The sequence below is a fragment of the Sinohyriopsis cumingii genome, chromosome 14 (assembly GCF_028554795.1).
Source record: "Sinohyriopsis cumingii isolate HCF-2022 chromosome 14, ASM2855479v2, whole genome shotgun sequence".
NCBI classification, from domain to species: Eukaryota; Metazoa; Mollusca; class Bivalvia; order Unionida; family Unionidae; genus Sinohyriopsis; species Sinohyriopsis cumingii.
Window position 1 is genome coordinate 13,277,030 of NC_142974.1, and position 19,458 is coordinate 13,296,487.

At 39.7% G+C, this 19,458-nt stretch overlaps 1 protein-coding gene across 1 annotated transcript; it reads right to left on the reverse strand.

Annotated features, from left to right (window-relative positions):
- Positions 1 to 5,185: 5,185 nt before the first annotated feature.
- LOC149783280 (cholecystokinin receptor type A-like) lies at positions 5,186 to 7,090 on the reverse strand. The gene has a single exon (XM_089931510.1). The coding sequence runs from the start codon at positions 6,810 to 6,812 to the stop codon at positions 5,508 to 5,510; it is 1,305 nt and encodes a 434-aa protein (XP_089787636.1). The 5' UTR covers positions 6,813 to 7,090; the 3' UTR covers positions 5,186 to 5,507.
- Positions 7,091 to 19,458: the final 12,368 nt, after the last annotated feature.

Here is a 19,458-nt window from a genome sequence, read left to right on the forward strand (position 1 = left end):
AAATAATGAATAGGACACTGCTTACCGACCAATAATCGTGCGCTCTTAAAACATAAATCACCAACCACACTACACTCAATTTATATTACATAAAGTGTTATCTTTACGACGAGAAGAAAACGTCTGCCTCTCTTTATCCTCGTCTTGATTACTTCCTTCACGAAGTCACGAACTAAGGTACACAGAGACTGACCTACATTTCGTGTAGAAATCGAACTCACTGCATCACGTATCGTGATTACAAATCAACTTCTATTCTTTGTTTGAAAGTATTGGCGAATTTGCAATCTTTGTAACAAACGTCTTTTACATAAATCACGAACATAAAAATTATGTATACGTTAAGTATTTGTGTGTGTGTGTGTGTGTGTATATATATATATATATATATAGAGAGAGAGAGAGAGAGAGAGAGAGAGAGAGAGAGAGATGAGTAAACTCACACCCTAAGGTTCCTAGCCCAAACTAGGCGCTATACTTCATGCACGGGAGATAAAACGGTATCGCTTAGTAGACGAAATGCCGTTGCATTTAGTTACCTGGATTATAATTCCACTTTAAGGTTCAAAATCACACCATAATTCGTCGTCCGATACAAATGATTTCATCTAGGGGATACCAACTTAACAGCCGCAACTGAATTTTTTGTATGCCCTTAACCTGTGACTTAAGTTCTAAAATGAATTGTTTGGCAAGCTTTTAATTATTTTCATTATATAGTTGCGTAGATTTTTAGAGCTACCCACTGCAGTGCTACAACAACTGATCGTCATTGCTGTAAATGCTCACGCAAAATAACACACGTGCAAAGTTCACATCCGCGGATACTGGCTACTACTGGTATAATACTCTACTAGTTTGCTAGCCAGTTCCGGTCCATCTAACAGAAGAACGAAATCGTTGCTCCTAACGGACATGCTCGATTTTTGTTATTTCAGCAAGACATGCGTGAAAAACGTTTTTTTTTTTTTTTTTAAATTAGAACAGTGTGTGGTGAATGCGGACAAAATGTCTGTATGTTTATCAATAATTATAATTCCTTCTTCAGGAAAAGAACCACCATAGTGCGCGCATATTATCAACTGTTATTTTCATTCACACACAACAATCAATCAATTTGAAGAGTGCAATAAAACATTAAATAGTTTGGTGACACTTTTAGCTGCCGAATAAATTATTCTCAAGCATATTTCTCACAATTTGTAATTTTTCACACAAAGTAAACTGCCAGCAACATTGCCAAATTAAATTAACAAATAGCAATATTCAGTGGGACAGATTTTGAGGATGTTTGTGTTGATTAACTGTCGAATATCTCCCCGTAACCCACATAGCTGACGTAACCATGCTGACACATATTCTTACAGTAAATCATCAATTGACGTCCATTTAAGTACGACAGTTGTGGTTTGACCACATTCACGTAAATACAAGACGGCCATTCCTTATAATGAATAATTCGCATGTGTGTGTGTGTGTGTGTGTGTGTGTATGTGTGTGTGTGTGTGTGTATGTGTGTGTGTGTGTGTGTGTGTGTAATTCGCATGTGTGTGTGTGTATATGTATATCCAAGTTTTATAAATGAAACTGGTTTTCTGCAATACGATTGCTTGTAATCTGTCACGTGATACTGATCTGGAGTATTTTACACATCGATACATTCTGGGACTACTTTCGGTTTTTGTACTGTTTGCAATATAAATAAACATTACAGACACGTCATTTTGAAATTTCATCTTGTAAATTTTTATTCTGCAATTAAACATAAATTTTACCCTTCTTATACTTTTTCAAATATTCTTTGATTGAAATGCAGATTTCACAATTTGGCGTTCCTCTGCTACATAGTTGCGCAAAATGGCCGATTACGGTGATTTTTCACTGCAATTTTCTGCGGAGGTTTTGAACAATTAGGTGACAAGGAATTAAAAGAAATAATAGCAGCGATTGAAGCAGATGAAGATGGATTTGACGATAATGCGATGGATGTTACACACGCCGAAAATGAAACAGAACAAGAGATTGATAAATTCCCTTACACAGCACCCCATGACCACAGTCACCCTAGCCATACACAACAAGAACGATATTAGCGTGGGAACTGGGTCAGACAATTTTGAGGCCGCTGAGGGATGTAATCCAAGATTCGATAAATTATCTGAGGACTTAAAAGCTGTAGAAATAAATCAGTACTCCGGGGCTACTAAACGAAACACAAAATGGGCCATTAACGATTTCAGTGGTATTTGTTTTTAAAAATATCATTTTAATTTTGTTTGCTTATTTAAAAAGCGTTTGTGGGTGTTGGTGGTATGGTGACTATGACCGTTACACAAAAATAAAAAGAAATATTTTTGAGACCATTATTCAAAGACTGAATAAAGTTTTTAAATGGTAAAACTGCCATCTCCACCCATGTAACTTAACGCCATTGAAAAATGTATATACTAATCCATAAAGGTGATTGGTTTGCTAATTTAAATTATTTTGGATGAGTAGTTATTAGTTCCTTCCAGCACTCCAGCACTTAACTATACAACCAAACAAAACATATGGCCGATTTTGCGAGTAACTCTACGTTTAACAACTGCACATTTAATTTAACATAAATAAATGAAAGGGTCTTGTTAAGTATTAACGCTGATGAAAAATATATAAAATGTTATTCATGTATAGAACATACTAACATTTTTAAAAAATGTTATTTTTTTTATATCAAAAGAAATGTGCTGACACCACGGGAAGCCATTGCCTATGATATAAAGTATGAAGTTGCCGAATAAACGTAACTGTCACAGAAGTTAAATTTCATTTGACATTTATAGATCCCTGAACGGGTCTTCACAAGTATTAACGCTGTTGGGAATGATATAAAATGTTATTCCTGTATACAATTTACATAATTGTTACCTTTATATTAGCAAAGGACGGCATTATCTTGTTCATATTTCCATGTTGTTCATTGATAAAATCCATTATGATTAAAGGTTAGATTGGAAATTTAATCTAGAACACTAGTTCATTCTGTATCAGCTGTCGTTATGTAAGGTCATGGTCATCTGACGTAGCAGATGGGACTGACTAAAATTGAACAAGAATATTGAAAACTGAACTGAATGTGTTGAAACCATCGGAAACCGTTGCCTACGATGTAAAGTATGAAGTTTCTGAATAAACATAACTGTAACAGTAGTCAATATATTCTTGTGATTCTGTACATGTTATTTATTATGGGGCGGTGTGAAGCGGCGATTGAAAGGAAAGCACGCGATACTTAAATTGGAATGTATTGTTGATGGAATAGGTTGATTTGACGAAGAAAAGACGAAATTAGAATTACAAGGATTAAATGATCATGGTTGGGTATTTATCGATGTGTAAATTTTACCTAATCACTCACAAAGTTAACATAAAGTCCTTCGGTAAATACCCAACCATGATCATTTAATCCTAATATATATATATATATATATATATATATATATATATATATATATATATATATATATATATATATAAAAGTAACGAACGTACCCAACATTTGTACCAAGACTCGTAGTGTCCTGGGATAAATTTACAGTTTAATAATGTGAGGTACGTTTCGTTGGCATGATGTTATATTTTGCAAATATTGGGTATATAAATTAGCATGTCCAGACTAACGAGGTATCTCATTTGCGAGGGAAGAATAGATATGAGGATAATGCAATGAACAAACAACGAATAAATAGGACTCTGCCTAGCAACAAGTTATCGTGAGTTCTTAAAACAAAAATCACGAATCACTCAACAGTGACCAAATATTACATAAAGTGTTGACTTTATGACGGGGAGAAATCTGGCTGCTTCTCTTTGGCCTTGTGCTGGTTACATTCCTTCACGAAGTCACGAACGAAGGTAGTATATAGAGACTGGCCTACTTTTCGTATCGGAAATGAACTCATTGCACCACTTATCGTGATCCAAATTAACTTAGATTCTTTTCTTGAAAGTAAGTACGATTGGCGAATTTGCAATCTTTTCGATAAACGGATTTTATATAAACCACCAACATAAAAATGATGAGAAAGTAAAATAAATTTACATAAATATACATATTACATATCAGACATGACTACACACCCAAATATTCCATTTGTATGTTCGTTGATCAAAACGGGCACTATAGTTTATTCAATGGAGACAACATGGTATGGCATAGCGGTCCATCTTCTGTCGTATTAAGTTATCTGGATTAATTCCACATTAACGTTAGAAATCACATCATAACTATTGTCAAATACAAATGTTTATATTTAGGAATTCCTCACTTTACTGCCGCAACTGAAACAATGTTTCAGGCCCTTAACTTGTGACTTTTGTTTTAATATAAATTGTGTAAGGTACGTTTCTGACATTTTTCATTATATAGCGGCTTTCATTTACGTTCTACCCTAGGCAGTGGTAAAATAGTTGCAGTAAAGTCACACGAAATAAACGCACGTGCAAAGTTAACATTCTCGGATAGTTACTACTACTGCTGATTCATTACTGACCAGATGGCTAGCTAGTTATGGTCTGCATCGCAGAGAAAGAAGCCATTGCTATAAATTGACATGCTTGATTTTTATTATTTCAGCGACACGTGAGAGAGCAAAGTTTAAAAACAATATCGTTTTGAACTTTATAGTGCGAATGCGAAGCAAATGACCGTTTCCTCGTCTATAAATATAGTACATTGTTCAGCAAAAGAAGTCTTTATGCATGAATATCTTCAGATGTTAATTTCAACTTCACACGAAACTGAAAGAACTTGAAGAGTGAAATACGATATTAAATGATTTGGAAACACATTTTGCTGCCGAATAAAATATTCTCAAGCAGATGGCTTACATTTATCAATTTCATCATCAAGTGAGCTGCTAGCAAAGTAACTAATCAGAGTTAAAGAATAGTTGAACATATTTAATACCACCTCAGGGAACTCTACGATACGATTACACGTGCTTGCGAGTTTAAAAACTGGTGTACCTAAGTTCTGTATAATATATGCGAAGAAAACGCATACAAAGCGAAAGGAAAACTAACAGATCGATGAGTAGACAATGATAAACCAGTCGGAAGATTAAGGGGTACCAAATGTAATAGATAATCTACGGATAGATAGCCATTGAAAAAGGAAGAAACGTGTGTATTTAAATCAGAGTAAATATCGAAAGGAGTTTATTTTGTACAAGTTAGTCATTCCTAACATGTAAGCACTAACAAAACACGAATACGTCTTATATGATCAATTCTGCATCGTCATTCTTTCATAAAAGTTTCTTTCATTACCAATATCCATTTTACACAAATTTAAATTAGCATATTATTATTTAGTTTTGAGTTTGAAGATCGGTTTATCACGAGTCAGCCAAGGTAGGTCGTCCACAAATACATTTCTCAAGTACCTATATTTTATTTGCACGTACATATATCAAACGTTTTCCCGTATGAGACATACCTAAAGTGTCCCTTTGTAAATAATGTCAATTCCGTACATGGGAACAGTGGAGTCTCCCGTAAAAAGACAGCAATTCCTGCCTAAATGTTTTGTCGCAGAATCCATATATAACTGGGTTAGCCATGTTGTTTATGAAAAACGACCAGATAAATGTATTGTATAGATACAGACCTGCAGGTGACAGAGAGGCCAAAAAGTCTTTCTTCATGAAATCCACAATCTGTAAAATTAAATGTGGTATGAAGCTACAGAAGAAAACCAACGTAACCATAAACATAATAAACGTTATCCTTCTTATTTTCTTGTCTTTTTTGCGCAAATTCGTTTTTTCGTTTTGTCCTGTAGTTTTGTCGAATTTGATTAAGTTATCTTTCTTTTCGCTCCCGATTCTTAAATTATTCTCTGCGCTTTTCCAAGGAAGATCACCGAACCCAACCTTCATCTCGTGCTTTGAGCTTACACAAGCGATCGCATCCCTTTCTGAGTCCTCCTGCGAACCATCTGTTGACTCTGGTGGATTTTCTACACCTAAGGATGATTCCTGACTTGAACTTGTGGTCGATATTAGCGGAGACTTTGAATAATGCACTGCACTTCTAATGGTCTTATGTCTTAAAATTTGGGCTCCAATCATGGCATAGAGAACACAAAGGACCGTGAAAGCTCCAAGTACAAGAAACATTAGGAGAAGGTTGAAGTAAACTTGATAATTGGTGTCTTTAAACCTATCTTCAGTCCAACATCGGACACCAGTTATGTTATTTACGTTAGTATTTTGTATGCTATAACCGTACAAAACAGGGGCCGGCCATGAGATCGCTAATCCTACGGTGATCGCTACTCCGCATGACACTTTTGCCACGGTCTCCGTCATTTGCTTTCCATGAGGAATACATATCTTCCGATACCTGTCTGTGGCAATTACAAGCAGGACAAGAGCTGAGCTTGCGCACATGAAATAATTCAGAAAACGCAGGATCTTGCATGCTGCTATGGCATAAAACATTAAGGGATAGCGAAGATCGACCAAAATAAAAGGCATCCCGACTGAACATGTGACCATATCAAGTGCTCCGAGACATAAAATGAATACCCTGTGATTTGATTTCTTTTTCCTGAACGAGTAGATTAAAATCACGTGCAAGTTGCCAACAAATCCAATCAACATAAGAATGCCGACAAATATTGCCCCACTAGTGTGTGTTTTGGCTACCGCATCATTGATTTCTTCTAGTGATAGATCTTCCCGACTGTAATTCATTGATGTCGCATCATTTTGTACACTGGAGGTTACGTTTTCCTCAAAGGTTGCGTTGTTTGCTGAAGTCATTTGTTCTCAGTTTAGTTAAATCAGTTAACAGCTTTACTGTTTTTCTTTCTCCGCCTCAATTGTAATGTAATATGTTGGATGTGTCTTTTCTTAATGCGATGTGAACATAATCTCAGGTAGACATTAAATATGTCTGCAATTATCAACACCAAGAAACCGTGATCCAATGTGTTAGGGTTCTTAGTAGCCTGTTGCACGCAGTTGCAAGGTCATATGAGTGAAGAGCTTAATAAGTCTGTTTTATATCACCCAATGACGTACAAATAACCATCACTCTTTTATTATGTATGATCGTTTGACCCGACATTAGAGTTGATGGTAAAGTATAGACCGGGCCTTTGGAGGTCTACAGAAGTAATCAAAAATTACACTATTTAGTACAATGACGCATACAATGTCTCGTACAAATCATTATATAGGAAACACAGTATACAATGAAGAGGCATTCTCTCTTATGTCTGTATTCAGTCAATTATAAGACACACACACACAGAAAATTGGATGTATGTAGTTCAGTTAATTTCAGACTTTAAAGCATATTTTAATGACTATGATTTAAGGTATTTATGCCGAGCATATTTTGAACATATCCACTTATTATGTCAAATGTATCATTATTCTGTCACCTAGTGTTGCAACACACGTAAAATATGTCCCAATTTCAAATATGGGATAGAAGGAAGAATTTTATATATTTGAGAATGCATTAATTTGGTGGGTACTAATATTTGACTGTTAGTATACACTACATACTAAATAATTGTATTGGTCTGGTTGTCTTGTAGCTAGTACTGTCTGTTCTTGAAAAGGAATCTAATCAGAGAAAGAATAAAATGAACATTCAAAACATTTTTGAAAACATATTTACTACAATGCAATAAATACAAACGTAACCTATGTTATTATTGATGACGTTCCGCCACATGAATTTTTAATAACTATGAACGAACTAAATATGTTCTACCATCTGGAACAAAAGGGGTGTACCACAACGTTTGAAGACACTTGTGTTTAATTGGCTGGCATACGCCATTGATGACAAGAAGGATATGAAGAAGGAAGAGTAATTTTGTCTTCCTGCTGTATTGCTAATTCTTTCTGGAATAAATGTTGAACGGCTACCACGAAACACTAAGCCTTAAGCAGAAATAGTTGGGTTTTTCCAATGTTTAGTTATCATATTTCTTTTTAAGCAATCAAACAACAGAAATGAAGACAATAAAGAAGTAAAAAAATATTTTAAAGGGTGAAGTAAAGAAAATAGCAAGGGATAATATATTTAGGCGCTAATTTTAGAGATATAATAAATTGCACAGTGGTATTATAACAAGATAAAACGAATCTATGCTTTTATTTTGGTGTATTCGAGCGACACTTTGCAGCGCTGTAATCATTTGATTGGTTACATGACCTGAGAGTGAGGATGCGAAATGCGAAATATGTACGGTATAAATTTACTATAACCTGTCTAGATCCGTATTCGTGAAATTAATGATTAAAGAATTGGCAATAGATCCATTATGATTTTTAGATCAACGTTTAAAGCTAGGTAAGTTCATCGTCAGGGCGAAATACACTTACAAAGACAACACAGGCACTTTAACTAAAGACTTTAAAAAAGAGAATATTTACATTATGATTAATTTGTACCTTGCAAAATGAATGAAAAAATATTACAATACGGTCGAAATCGCTACAAATGTCATCTACATTCCTTTCCGACAATATGTTCCTACAATAAATAAAATTGATCCATAGTTAATCAAACCCCATTTAAAATTAAAACCAATTAACAGACTCACTATGTACAATATAAAACTAAAGTTGTAAAGAAATAATAGTGCCCATATTTGCCCTAGTTATCGAATTGTTGATGTCTGAGGAAGGAAAATAACATCACTGGTAAAACTATATTTGTGACACTGATTTGAAATATGCATCCATTAAAAAGAAATCGATGTCAAGCATAGCAAACATTAGCTGACGTAGAGGTACCTGCAGAAAATATGAGAGTGTGGAAATAATAATAATGATAATAATAATAATAATAATAATAATAATAATAAAAATAATAATGCATATGTAGGTCAGGAAATATTGATTTTGTTTGTCGTCCCTCGAGTTCTAAGATGACAATGACACAACTTAGTGGTTTGGTTTATGTGAGTGCTAAAATGGTTGACCAGGCCGATTTGTGCCCTGAACTGTCTGTGTTACATTTGATAGGAGATGCCGCTTTTGTCTGCCTGACCGTTGGAGGGTGTGATGTTTTTCCGAGATTTACATTAGTAGTGAAGGGGGACACTTTACGTACAATGGGAATTAGCATTAAAAACACCCTTGGGACACTTTACGTACAATGGAAATTTAACATGGAGAAAAATCGTGGGACACTTTACGTACAAGGGGAATTAACATGGGAATAAATCGTGGGACACTCTACGTACAAGGGGAATTAACATGGGAATAAATCGTGGGATACTATACGTACAAGGGGAATTTAACATGGGATTTTTTTTTTTTTAAAAGTTTTTTTAAAATTTAAATTTAAATTTAAATTTAAAAAAGGGGTAGGCAATTCAAAGACTATCTCTTTTCGAGAAATATGGCTGGCCCTGAAAAGGGCCTTTGGTTTATGTTAATATGCCCTTAACATAGAGGGCATTTGCGACATCTTCTTTTCCTCAAACTTCGTCTTACAGCAGGGCCATACATCAGAGTCCTCTTGAGGCAACCTTGTCTCTCTATATAGACTCTTCTTATCCACAGGCTGCTGTTGGTCCTGTAGACAACGGTCCACTTGGATCGGACATACATGAGCATGTCCGTCCTGAACATCATTGTTGACACAAGGGTTGAAGATTCAACGTCGGTCCACATGTTGAGGCTCCGAGAATAGGTGAATCAATGCAGTGAACGGCGCTTATTTATAGGGACAGAAAGGATTGAAACGGATTGAGTTCATTCACCAATCCAAACACGCGTTACAGAATTCAGTCAGCCCGCATCCAATCCGAAGAGAGCAGTCTGTGACGTCACGTAGTCAATATAGATTCGCTAGCGCTTGTGTGCAGTCAATCTATGCGATAGTGATTCAACATGACGGAAACTCAGAAAACGATCCAGTGGGGTGCACCAGCAGGGGAGACCGCCCAAGGGAACCCGGACTTACTTTCAGAAGAGGTGAATTGGGATTTTGTGGATTTTCTCTCCTCGCAAGAATTTGTTCCGGAACCTTCGTTACCTTCTTCATTACCGCAAGTGGAGAATTTTAGACAGAGACAGAAAGAAGAATTGGAGAAATTTATACAACGACAAAAGGAAGCGGAACAGGCTTTTCTCCTACAGCAACAGCAGCAAGAAGAAGAGGTAAGAAAAAAACAACAGCAAGAAGAAGTAGCAGCAAAGAAACAAGAGGGTGAAAATCAAACGGTCACGGTACTGTTGGACATTTTAGCGGAGTTAAGAAGTCTGAAACAAATGTATCAGACTTCTTTATCACGACCGAAGAGAATACGACCTTCCCGAGCCAAACATGTCAACCCTGTGACTAAGCCTACCGTACCACCCTTAGTGATTTCAACCCAATCATTATCATCATTACGCAGTCCAGAAGTAGGCCTTGGCCGTGGCAAAGGCTTAAGGCAGTTAAAATTGATTGCTTAAACTCACCCCTGCACCATGAAGAAAAAAGGCCCTTTTCAGGGCCACCCACATTTCTCGAAAAGAAATACAATTTCAATTTGCCAATAACTCAAAAAACTCACCCATGTTACCCTTATAGTACGTGTCTGTGTATGAGTGCGTGAGTGTAGCTTCTTATTTTAAAATCAAAACTCAAAGACTCTTACCTTATATCATTCATTTATTCTTTTCTCCATTTTTACAATCCAATTCACAATTCACAACACAACACTTTAATAATAAGTTCATTGATTTCTTCTTTTCTCCTTGTTTAGTCTCTCTGTTTTTTGAATTTCTTCACCGTCACACTCTTTTCCTCTTCTTCCTCCTCGCTTTCTTCCCTTCTTCTTTTTTTCTCCTGTTTCTTTTTCTTCACCTGTCTTCTTTCTTCCTCAGAAGAATCCCTCTCTTCCTCTGAAGAATCCCTCTCTTCTTCTGAAGAATTCCTCTTTTCTTCTGACTCCTCTTGTTTCTTTTTTGGGCAATCTGGAGACCAATGTCCTTTTTCTTTACAATAATAACAGGTATCTTGACTTTTGTCTTTTTTATCCCCTGTTTTTTTTCTTTTTTGACGGTCTGGACACTCTGAAGACCAATGCCCTTTCTTCTGACAGATATAGCAAGTATCTTGACTTTTATCTCTAAAGGAAGGAGAGTAGTCCGTAGGCTGGTCTGAAGAGAATTTTCTAATGACCCCTCGCAAAGCTCTGACGAAACGTTCCATCTGGTCAGTCTCTTCCATCGTTGTGTTCGGCTTGAGAGTGAAATGAATAGTGAAAGGACAAGACACACACCCTTTTATATACGCTGGTCTGCTATGACTATAAAGTAGTTTATGGTGTTTGAACTTGAGTCATTTGACTTTTTGCTTTCAAGATGAAACGATCCCATTCATTCGAGAAGAAAGAAGAAGAAAGTAAGAGGCAGAAACGTGATCTATCGCCTCGTACCAGGGCTGAAATCTTGGCACAAATTCATGCCAGTGATTTTGAAGAGGACATGAGTGAACCAGAATCCGAACCCTCTAAAACAAGTTCACCACCCTTAGTCAACCCTGAAAAGTACTATTCCATTCGAGAGACGGAAAAGCGCTCCTCTAGAAAATTTAGAACCACGGCTTACAAATACACGGTGAAGTTTAAAGATTTCAAGGCTGAAGTGCCGTTAGAGAAAGCAGAAGTGTTCATCACTGAGGTGTGGGATTCTTTGCTCACTGCACTCAAGCGACAATGTCAACCCAAAGAAGACGATCGTTTGAGACTTTCCATACAACACGACGGTTTGAAATCCCCTGTTTGGATCGAGTTTAGCACCCCTGCAGAATTGACTGCTTCCAAAGTCATGGACAAGATTCAACACGTACAACAATCTAATGATCAGTTTGACATCACCGATGGTAAAGCCACACTGGACATGACCCACGTCTCTCCTCCTCAAGGGACAGGACGCAAAAAGATGTTATTGGTGGACGACCTTCGCAACACCAAAAAGAGTCTCGTCCGAATTAACAACTCTCATGACCAGATGTGTTTAGCCCGTGCCATCGTGGTGGGACGAACCTATGCCGACAAGAACGACACGGTAGAATGGAAAAGAACCTGGAACACTATTCAACGTTCCCATCGAGCCAAGCAACGAAACGAAGCAGAACTCCTGTTGCAACAAGCTGGCCTGTCCAAAGACACACCCTGTGGCATTCCTGAGATGCAAAAATTGCAAGATGCCCTAGCTCCACGCTACACCTTGAAAGTGCACCCTCAAGAAGTGCGCGGACCTCTGTTGTTTCGAGGCCAAGACTTTAAGGACGGAAAATACATTCATGTATATTATCACGATGAACATTTCGATACCATTACGAGTATCACCGGATTCCTGAAATACGGTTATTACTGTGAGAAATGTGACCATGGTTATAACAATCGAGAGCAACACAAGCATTGTGGATCGAAATGCACAGGATGTTTGGCCTCTTCACCCTGTCTGAGCGAAGAACCAGTGCCTTGTTCCACTTGTCTGCGCACGTTTGTCAGCCCTGCCTGTTACCAACAACATCTGAAAACGCAAGGTTCACAGAAGAAATGCGCTTGTCAACTGCTGAGATTGTGCTCTACGTGTGAACAAGTCATACGTACCAATAATACCAAGGCACACGTATGTTCAGGAAAGAAAAAATGTCACATTTGTCACCACATCGTGGACTTGGAACACCAATGTTACGTGCAAAAATACCAACCCCCACCAGAGAAAGAGGGCGGTCACAAGAAGAAAGGCAATTTCATCTTTTTCGATTTCGAATGCATGCAAGAAACCGGCATTCACATTCCTAATTTCTGCGTGGCTCATCGAGCGTGCGAGAAGTGCATTCAAGAACCTATCTTCAGTCATTGCCCTCACTGCAGCAAGATACCCGGAGGGCGTGAAAAAATCTTTCGGGGACCCAACACGTTAGCCGATTTTGCCCAATGGGTCTTAGACCCCGTCGACAAGACGTGGAGCCAAGAGGACATCGAACGTTACCGAGATTGTCATCGCCATGCCACAGTGATGGCTCACAATTTCTCCGGATACGATGGACAGTTTCTTTTGAGGTACTATACGGAACAAGGCACCGAGCGTCCTAAAGTGACTTTGAACGGAGCCAAAATCATTTTCATGCAAGTGGGACAAGTACAGTTTAAAGATTCGATGAGCTATTTGGCCATGCCTTTGAGTCGAATGCCTAAAACGTTTGGAATGACAGAAATGGCTAAAGGGTACTTTCCACACTTTTTCAATACGGAAGCCAACCAACATGTCGTTCTACCCCATTTACCAGAGGCTCACTATTACGACCCCGACAACATGCGTACCGAACAACGAGAAGCTTTCTACGCTTGGTACCAGGCTCACGACTCGGACCCTTTCGACTTTCAGGAAGAAATGCTAAAGTATTGTCGTTCCGACGTGGACATTTTACGACGTTGCTGTGGAAAATTTCGAGAACTGTTCATGGAACACGGAGGGGTCGATCCTTTGAAAGAAGCTTGCACCATTGCCAAAGCGTGTTCCTTAGTGTATCGACAACGATTCATGCCTGAAAAGACCGTGGCTGTCATCAGTCCTCAAACGACCCACTTTGTCAAACGTCAATACTCGGTCAAAGCCCTACGCTGGTTACATTACTTGTGCGACAAGGAAGACAAGTGGATTCAGCATGCCCGCAACGGAGGAGGCGAAAAGACCATCGGAACGTATTCGGTCGATGGCTGGGACTTAGAAAACCCCAAGATCGTGTACGAGTTTAACGGTTGCTTATTTCACGGATGTCCCGTCTGTTACCCTGACCGTGGCACTAAAAATCAGTTTTTGCAACGAACCATGGAAGACTTGTACCAGGACACTTGTCAGCGACGCCTAAAGTTAGAACAGCAAGGATACCAAGTGGTGGAAATGTGGGAACACGAGTACGATCACCGTATGAAAACCGATCCCGAGTTTAAACGCCTCGTGGAAAGTTACCAGTTCATGGACCCGCTGAACCCGAGGGATAGTTTGTACGGAGGAAGGACCAATGCAACCTGTTTGCTGTACCAAGCCGACGAAGAGAAAGGAGAAGAAATCAAATACTTGGACGTGTGTTCGCTGTATCCCTACGTGTGCAAATATTGTCGCTTTCCTGTAGGGCACCCGCAATTGCTGACGGAACACATCGACCTGAAAAACATTCGACAATACGAAGGCTTGATCAAGTGTAAAGTTTTGCCTCCCACGAACCTATACCATCCCGTCTTACCTCACCATTGTCAAGGCAAACTGATGTTTCCCTTGTGCCGTACTTGTGCCGAAACGTGCAACCAAGACCAACCTTGCCATCACAGCCAGGAAGAACGGGCCTTGACGGGAACCTGGGTCAGCGTAGAATTGTTCAAAGCTCTGGACATGGGATACCAACTGTTAGAAGTGTACGAAATTTGCCACTTTCCCAAGACACAACAATACCGCAAGGGTGACCCCACGCAGAAAGGCATTTTCGCCGACTACGTGGATGCCTTTTTGAAACTGAAGCAAGAAGCCAGCGGCTATCCTTCCTGGTGTCACACTCCCGAAGACCAAATACAATTCAAAGAGAAATACTACGAACAAGAAGGCATCACTTTAGACCACATCGAGAAAAACGAAGGCAGGCGATCGTTTGCCAAAGTGATGTTAAATTGCTTGTGGGGTAAAATGGCACAACGACCGTGTTTACCCAAGACGGAATATTTGACAGAACCTTCCCGCTACTTCCAGATGATTCACGACAAAACCAAATACATGAAACACGTGGACGTCGTTCGAGAGAATTTGATCTTGGTCAATTACGAAGAAGATCTGGACTTTGTACAAGACGACCCTTTTGGAAATGTCATTATTGCGGCTTACGTGACAGCCCATGCTCGCTTAAAATTGTACGAAGCTTTAGAACTGTTAGAAGAACGCGTCCTGTACTTTGACACGGACAGTTGCATTTACATCCATCACCCGATTCAACATCACCCTAACATCGAAGGAGACCGTTTAGGAGCCTGGACAGACGAGCATCCCGACGACAAGATTCTAAGTTTTGTCAGTGGCGGTCCCAAAAATTACGGCTACGAATACCGGGACAAACAAGGAGAAGTGCACACGACGTGCAAAGTGAAAGGACTGACTCTGAATTATCGTACCAGTCGTGTGGTCAACTTTGGGGTATTGAAAGAAGCCTTGCAATCGGGAGAGGATGGAAACTTTAAAGTGACCACTTACCAACCGAACAAGATTGTACGTTTACCCACTCACCACATCGTCAGTCGACCTTTGGAAAAAGTTTATCAAATCGTGTACCAGAAGCGAGTTCGACTTCCCAATCATTTCACCTTACCGTATGGACACGTTGGTATAAAACATTGGTTGTAAGAGGATAGCCACCCACCAGAAAGATGACTTCGCCACAGCAAGAATCGAGTGAGAAAACCGATGAGAACTCCAAGTTCAAACCCTACCATTTTCAAGTCTTCTTACCTGACTATTGTGATTGTGCCCGTCGATTGGACACGTTTCAGAAATGGCCTACGGATAGGGAAGGATTACCTTCTTCGCATGTTTTAGCTAGAACAGGATTTGTCTACTTGGGACCTGAGTCAGGATTGGGATACGAGGTACAGTGTTTCGCTTGCGGACTGAAGTTACGAATGGATCTATGTATCTATAAAGATTCAGCTATTCTGGAACATACTCGATGGTCTCCGCACTGCCCTTACCTTTATATGGCCTTTCCACCCATTACACTACGGTACAATGTTGACGGTACCTTAGAGACGGTACCTTCCGAAACAAGACATAAAAAACGTAAAAAAGGAAAGATGTACAAACTGGAGACTGCATTGCGACTAGTATAAAAAAGGGGCTATGGTCAAGATCGATAGTTCATTGTGACTACCAAGACCGAGCGAACAAGATGAATACTTTGAAAGAGACATCGTTCCAGTTTGGGGATTGTAAAAAAGCTGTATCTTTCTCTACTGGATGGATAAGACCCAGACATTGCGACGGAAAATGTCCGGAAGGAAACTGCGATTGTCCATGTGGTTACCATTGTAATTGCGTAACGGAGTTTGCAGACGAGTGCGATTGTGAGCCTTGCGATGGATACGATGCTGTACGTTGTGACCTGAGCGATGCCGTAAAGCATCATGGGAACTTTAGTGCCCCTACCCCTGTCATGGAAAGTGATGCTGTGCGTGTCAAACCTGTCGGATGCGAAAGTGATGCCGCTCGTCCTCTTGGACATTTTACTGGGTTTCGTTTTAAAGCGGAATGTTCACCTTCACGTCTACCCCCCTACGGATGTCATCCAGCCTTGAGCAAACTCCTGCCCATGTCACTCAACCCTCATCGAAACGAACCTGTGAAAAACGAATATTCGTTTCCTGTGCGTTTGTCGGAATACTGCGACTTTGAAAATCGTCTTCAATCGTTCAAAGGAAAATGGCCAAAGTATCTGGGAGGACCGACCCCCGAAGAATTAGCCAGAGCCGGATTTTTCTACTTGGGCGAAGGAGATAAAGTCAAGTGCTTCAGTTGCAGTGTGTCACTTCACCACTGGGAACCGCAAGATTCGGCCTACGTAGAACATGCTCGATGGTCACCGAATTGTCATTACTTACCTTTAGTGGGACCGAGACATTGAAGTAACTTTTTTTACCATAATAATCTGTTCATGAATACTTTACAAGAGAACATTCGTGCTTTGCCTGTGGAGTTGAGAGAACGCATTTACCGAGAGCTGGTCAAAATACAAGTGAAACGTAAAGAACAATTGCATCCGATACGTCACCGGTGTTTGAACCACTGGTACCTGAAGGCTATACAAGGACTGATTCAATTGAAAGTGTTCCATTGGACAGACATTGATCAACGACCTCCTGGTTATAAAAAGGAATGGTTTGGTATGGACGATTGTAGTTACTACATTGTAAACGTACTGCATCGAATTCCAGAGGAAGAGTTAACGAATTACCAACATCTTGAACACAATGTCAACTTAGTGAAAGAGGAAACTTCTGAACGAATTGTAATGTGTAGATTAGTGACTCAACGATTTAAATTCGACACTGAAGTGAAACCATGTTTGTGCAAAGAGTACATTTCTTGTGTCAGACCAAAGAGAATTTAGTATAACCTATTCATGGATACTTTACAAGAGAACATTCGTGCTTTGCCTGTGGAGTTGAGAGAACGCATTTACCGAGAGCTTGTGAAAATACAAGTCAAACGTAAAGAACAATTGCATCCGTTACGTCACCAGATCTTTAACCACTGGTACTTGAATGGTATAAGAGAACTGATTCGTCAGAAATTCTTTCAATGGTCAGACCTTGTTCAACACTTTGAGTTAGTGAATGATCGAAACGTTCATGATTTTGGTTACTTCGAGATTCACCTACAGCAATACATTGAGGAAGACAAGTTAAAGGATTATCAACATATTTTACGTGGAATCCACTTAGAGGAAGAGGAAACTTCTAAACGAACTCTGAAGTTTCGGTTACAGTATGCAAGATTTAGATTCCCTACTGGAGAACGAAGATCTCTGGCTAGAAAGTACGTGTATTGTTTCCGAAACAAAGAGACTATAAAAACAGGCTGCCATGCCACGACTTATGTCACATGTCATCCAACAGATTCCGTGGAAGGAACTCAATGACCATATTCAAACCGTGGATCATTACCATCAATTATTACAAGAACTGTATCCATTCAATTTTGGACGACAAGTGGTGTGTGTCTTAGTGACTTGTTTTCTGGGATTTCGTTTACCAGCCGATTCTTTGTGGACTCTTTACGATCAGTACTTACCACCTCCATGGCCTTAAATGGTCACGAAAAACTCCTTTTGTTCAAAGCCTTGCGTTTTCATCTGGATACTTCTCGACCTCAACAGGAAAAAAAGATTCGTCAACTTTTAGCGACCCAAGACGTGTATGACGATGTGTGTGTAGCTTGTGACTTACACCCTCATTGGACAGATGTTCGTGATTGGAAAAAGGGGGGTTTTGAGGTTTGGACCCAAGAAGTGGCCCAGTATGCACGAGAGTTGTTCAAGGAAAAAAGTTACTTTTCAACCTGTGTTAGTGACGGTGCCAGAAGAACCCGTCACCGAGAACAACCACTCGCTTCAGGACAGGACTGTCATGGACATACCTGAAAGGTCATTCCGGGAGGACACTTGTGTGACAATACCTCAAGTAGAGACTGTAAGAACATTACACACTGTCCCTAGGACATCTCCGTTACCCAAAACATGTTGTACAGACACTTGTTTATATTTCACTTTGATTGTTTTGCTGTGTTTCATATTCCTGTACATCACTATTTGGGTTGTATGTATTTTTGTCTTTCGTGTTCATATTTGAAACATTCAATAAACGTGTTCTGAAAAAGTATATAAACTCTTGTCTTGTTTGTTTTTAGTGTCACAAGTGACATTTCTCACACCATGGCTACCTCTGCTGTCTCTGCTCCCTCTTCCTCTACTGTCAAAGTCATTGACGAACACTTAGATCGTGCCAGTTGGGAGGCTTTGTATCTTCGCCATCCCTTTAACATGCTCATTGCTGGACCTAGCGGTTCAGGCAAAACCGAATTCGTCAAACGTTTGATCGAACATAAACATCATTTGATCGATCGACCCCCTCAACGGATCGTGTGGTGTTACAAAGAGTGGCAATCGGCGTACAGCCTCTTGCGAGAAAGTCAAGGCGATTCCATCGTGTTTGTGGAAGGCATTCCTAAAGAAGACGATGGCATCGTCTCTGACTCCCGTCTAACCCATTTGGTCATTTTCGACGACATGTTAGGAGAAGACGAAGAAGAAATTAAATTGTGGTTTACGCGCAAAGGGCATCACCGTAATGCCAGTGTCGTTTACATCACCCAAAATTTGTTTCAACAAAGTAAAGCCCATCGCACCATCAGTCTCAATGCGCATTACGTGGTCTTGTTTAAAAGTCCTCGAGATAAATCGCAAGTGCAAGTCTTAGCCAAACAGTTAGGAACGCCTTGGCTGACTCAGGCGTACGACGATGCCACTCAAACGCCACACGCCTATTTACTCGTCGATTTGAAACCTACGACCCCCGAGGATTTGCGATTTCGTACCCACTTGTTTCACCACTGGTGCCAAGACGGAGGGCCTGTCCTGTACACGTCTCCGTCCTCGACTTCATTTCACTCCCCATGAAAAAAAATCTATAAAAACCTCAGACCCTTTTTCGTCTGTCTCACACAGTGTGAACATGACGTCCCTTCAGTCGCATCTTCCCGTCAAATTGATTCGTGCCTTGTATGGCATCAGTCGAGAAAAAGATCCACAAACACGAGCCCGTGTCTTAGAAGCTAGTCTCAAAGAAGTCTTACGATGGTTCACGGTGACGGCACGTCAATTACTCCAAGGAATCATTCA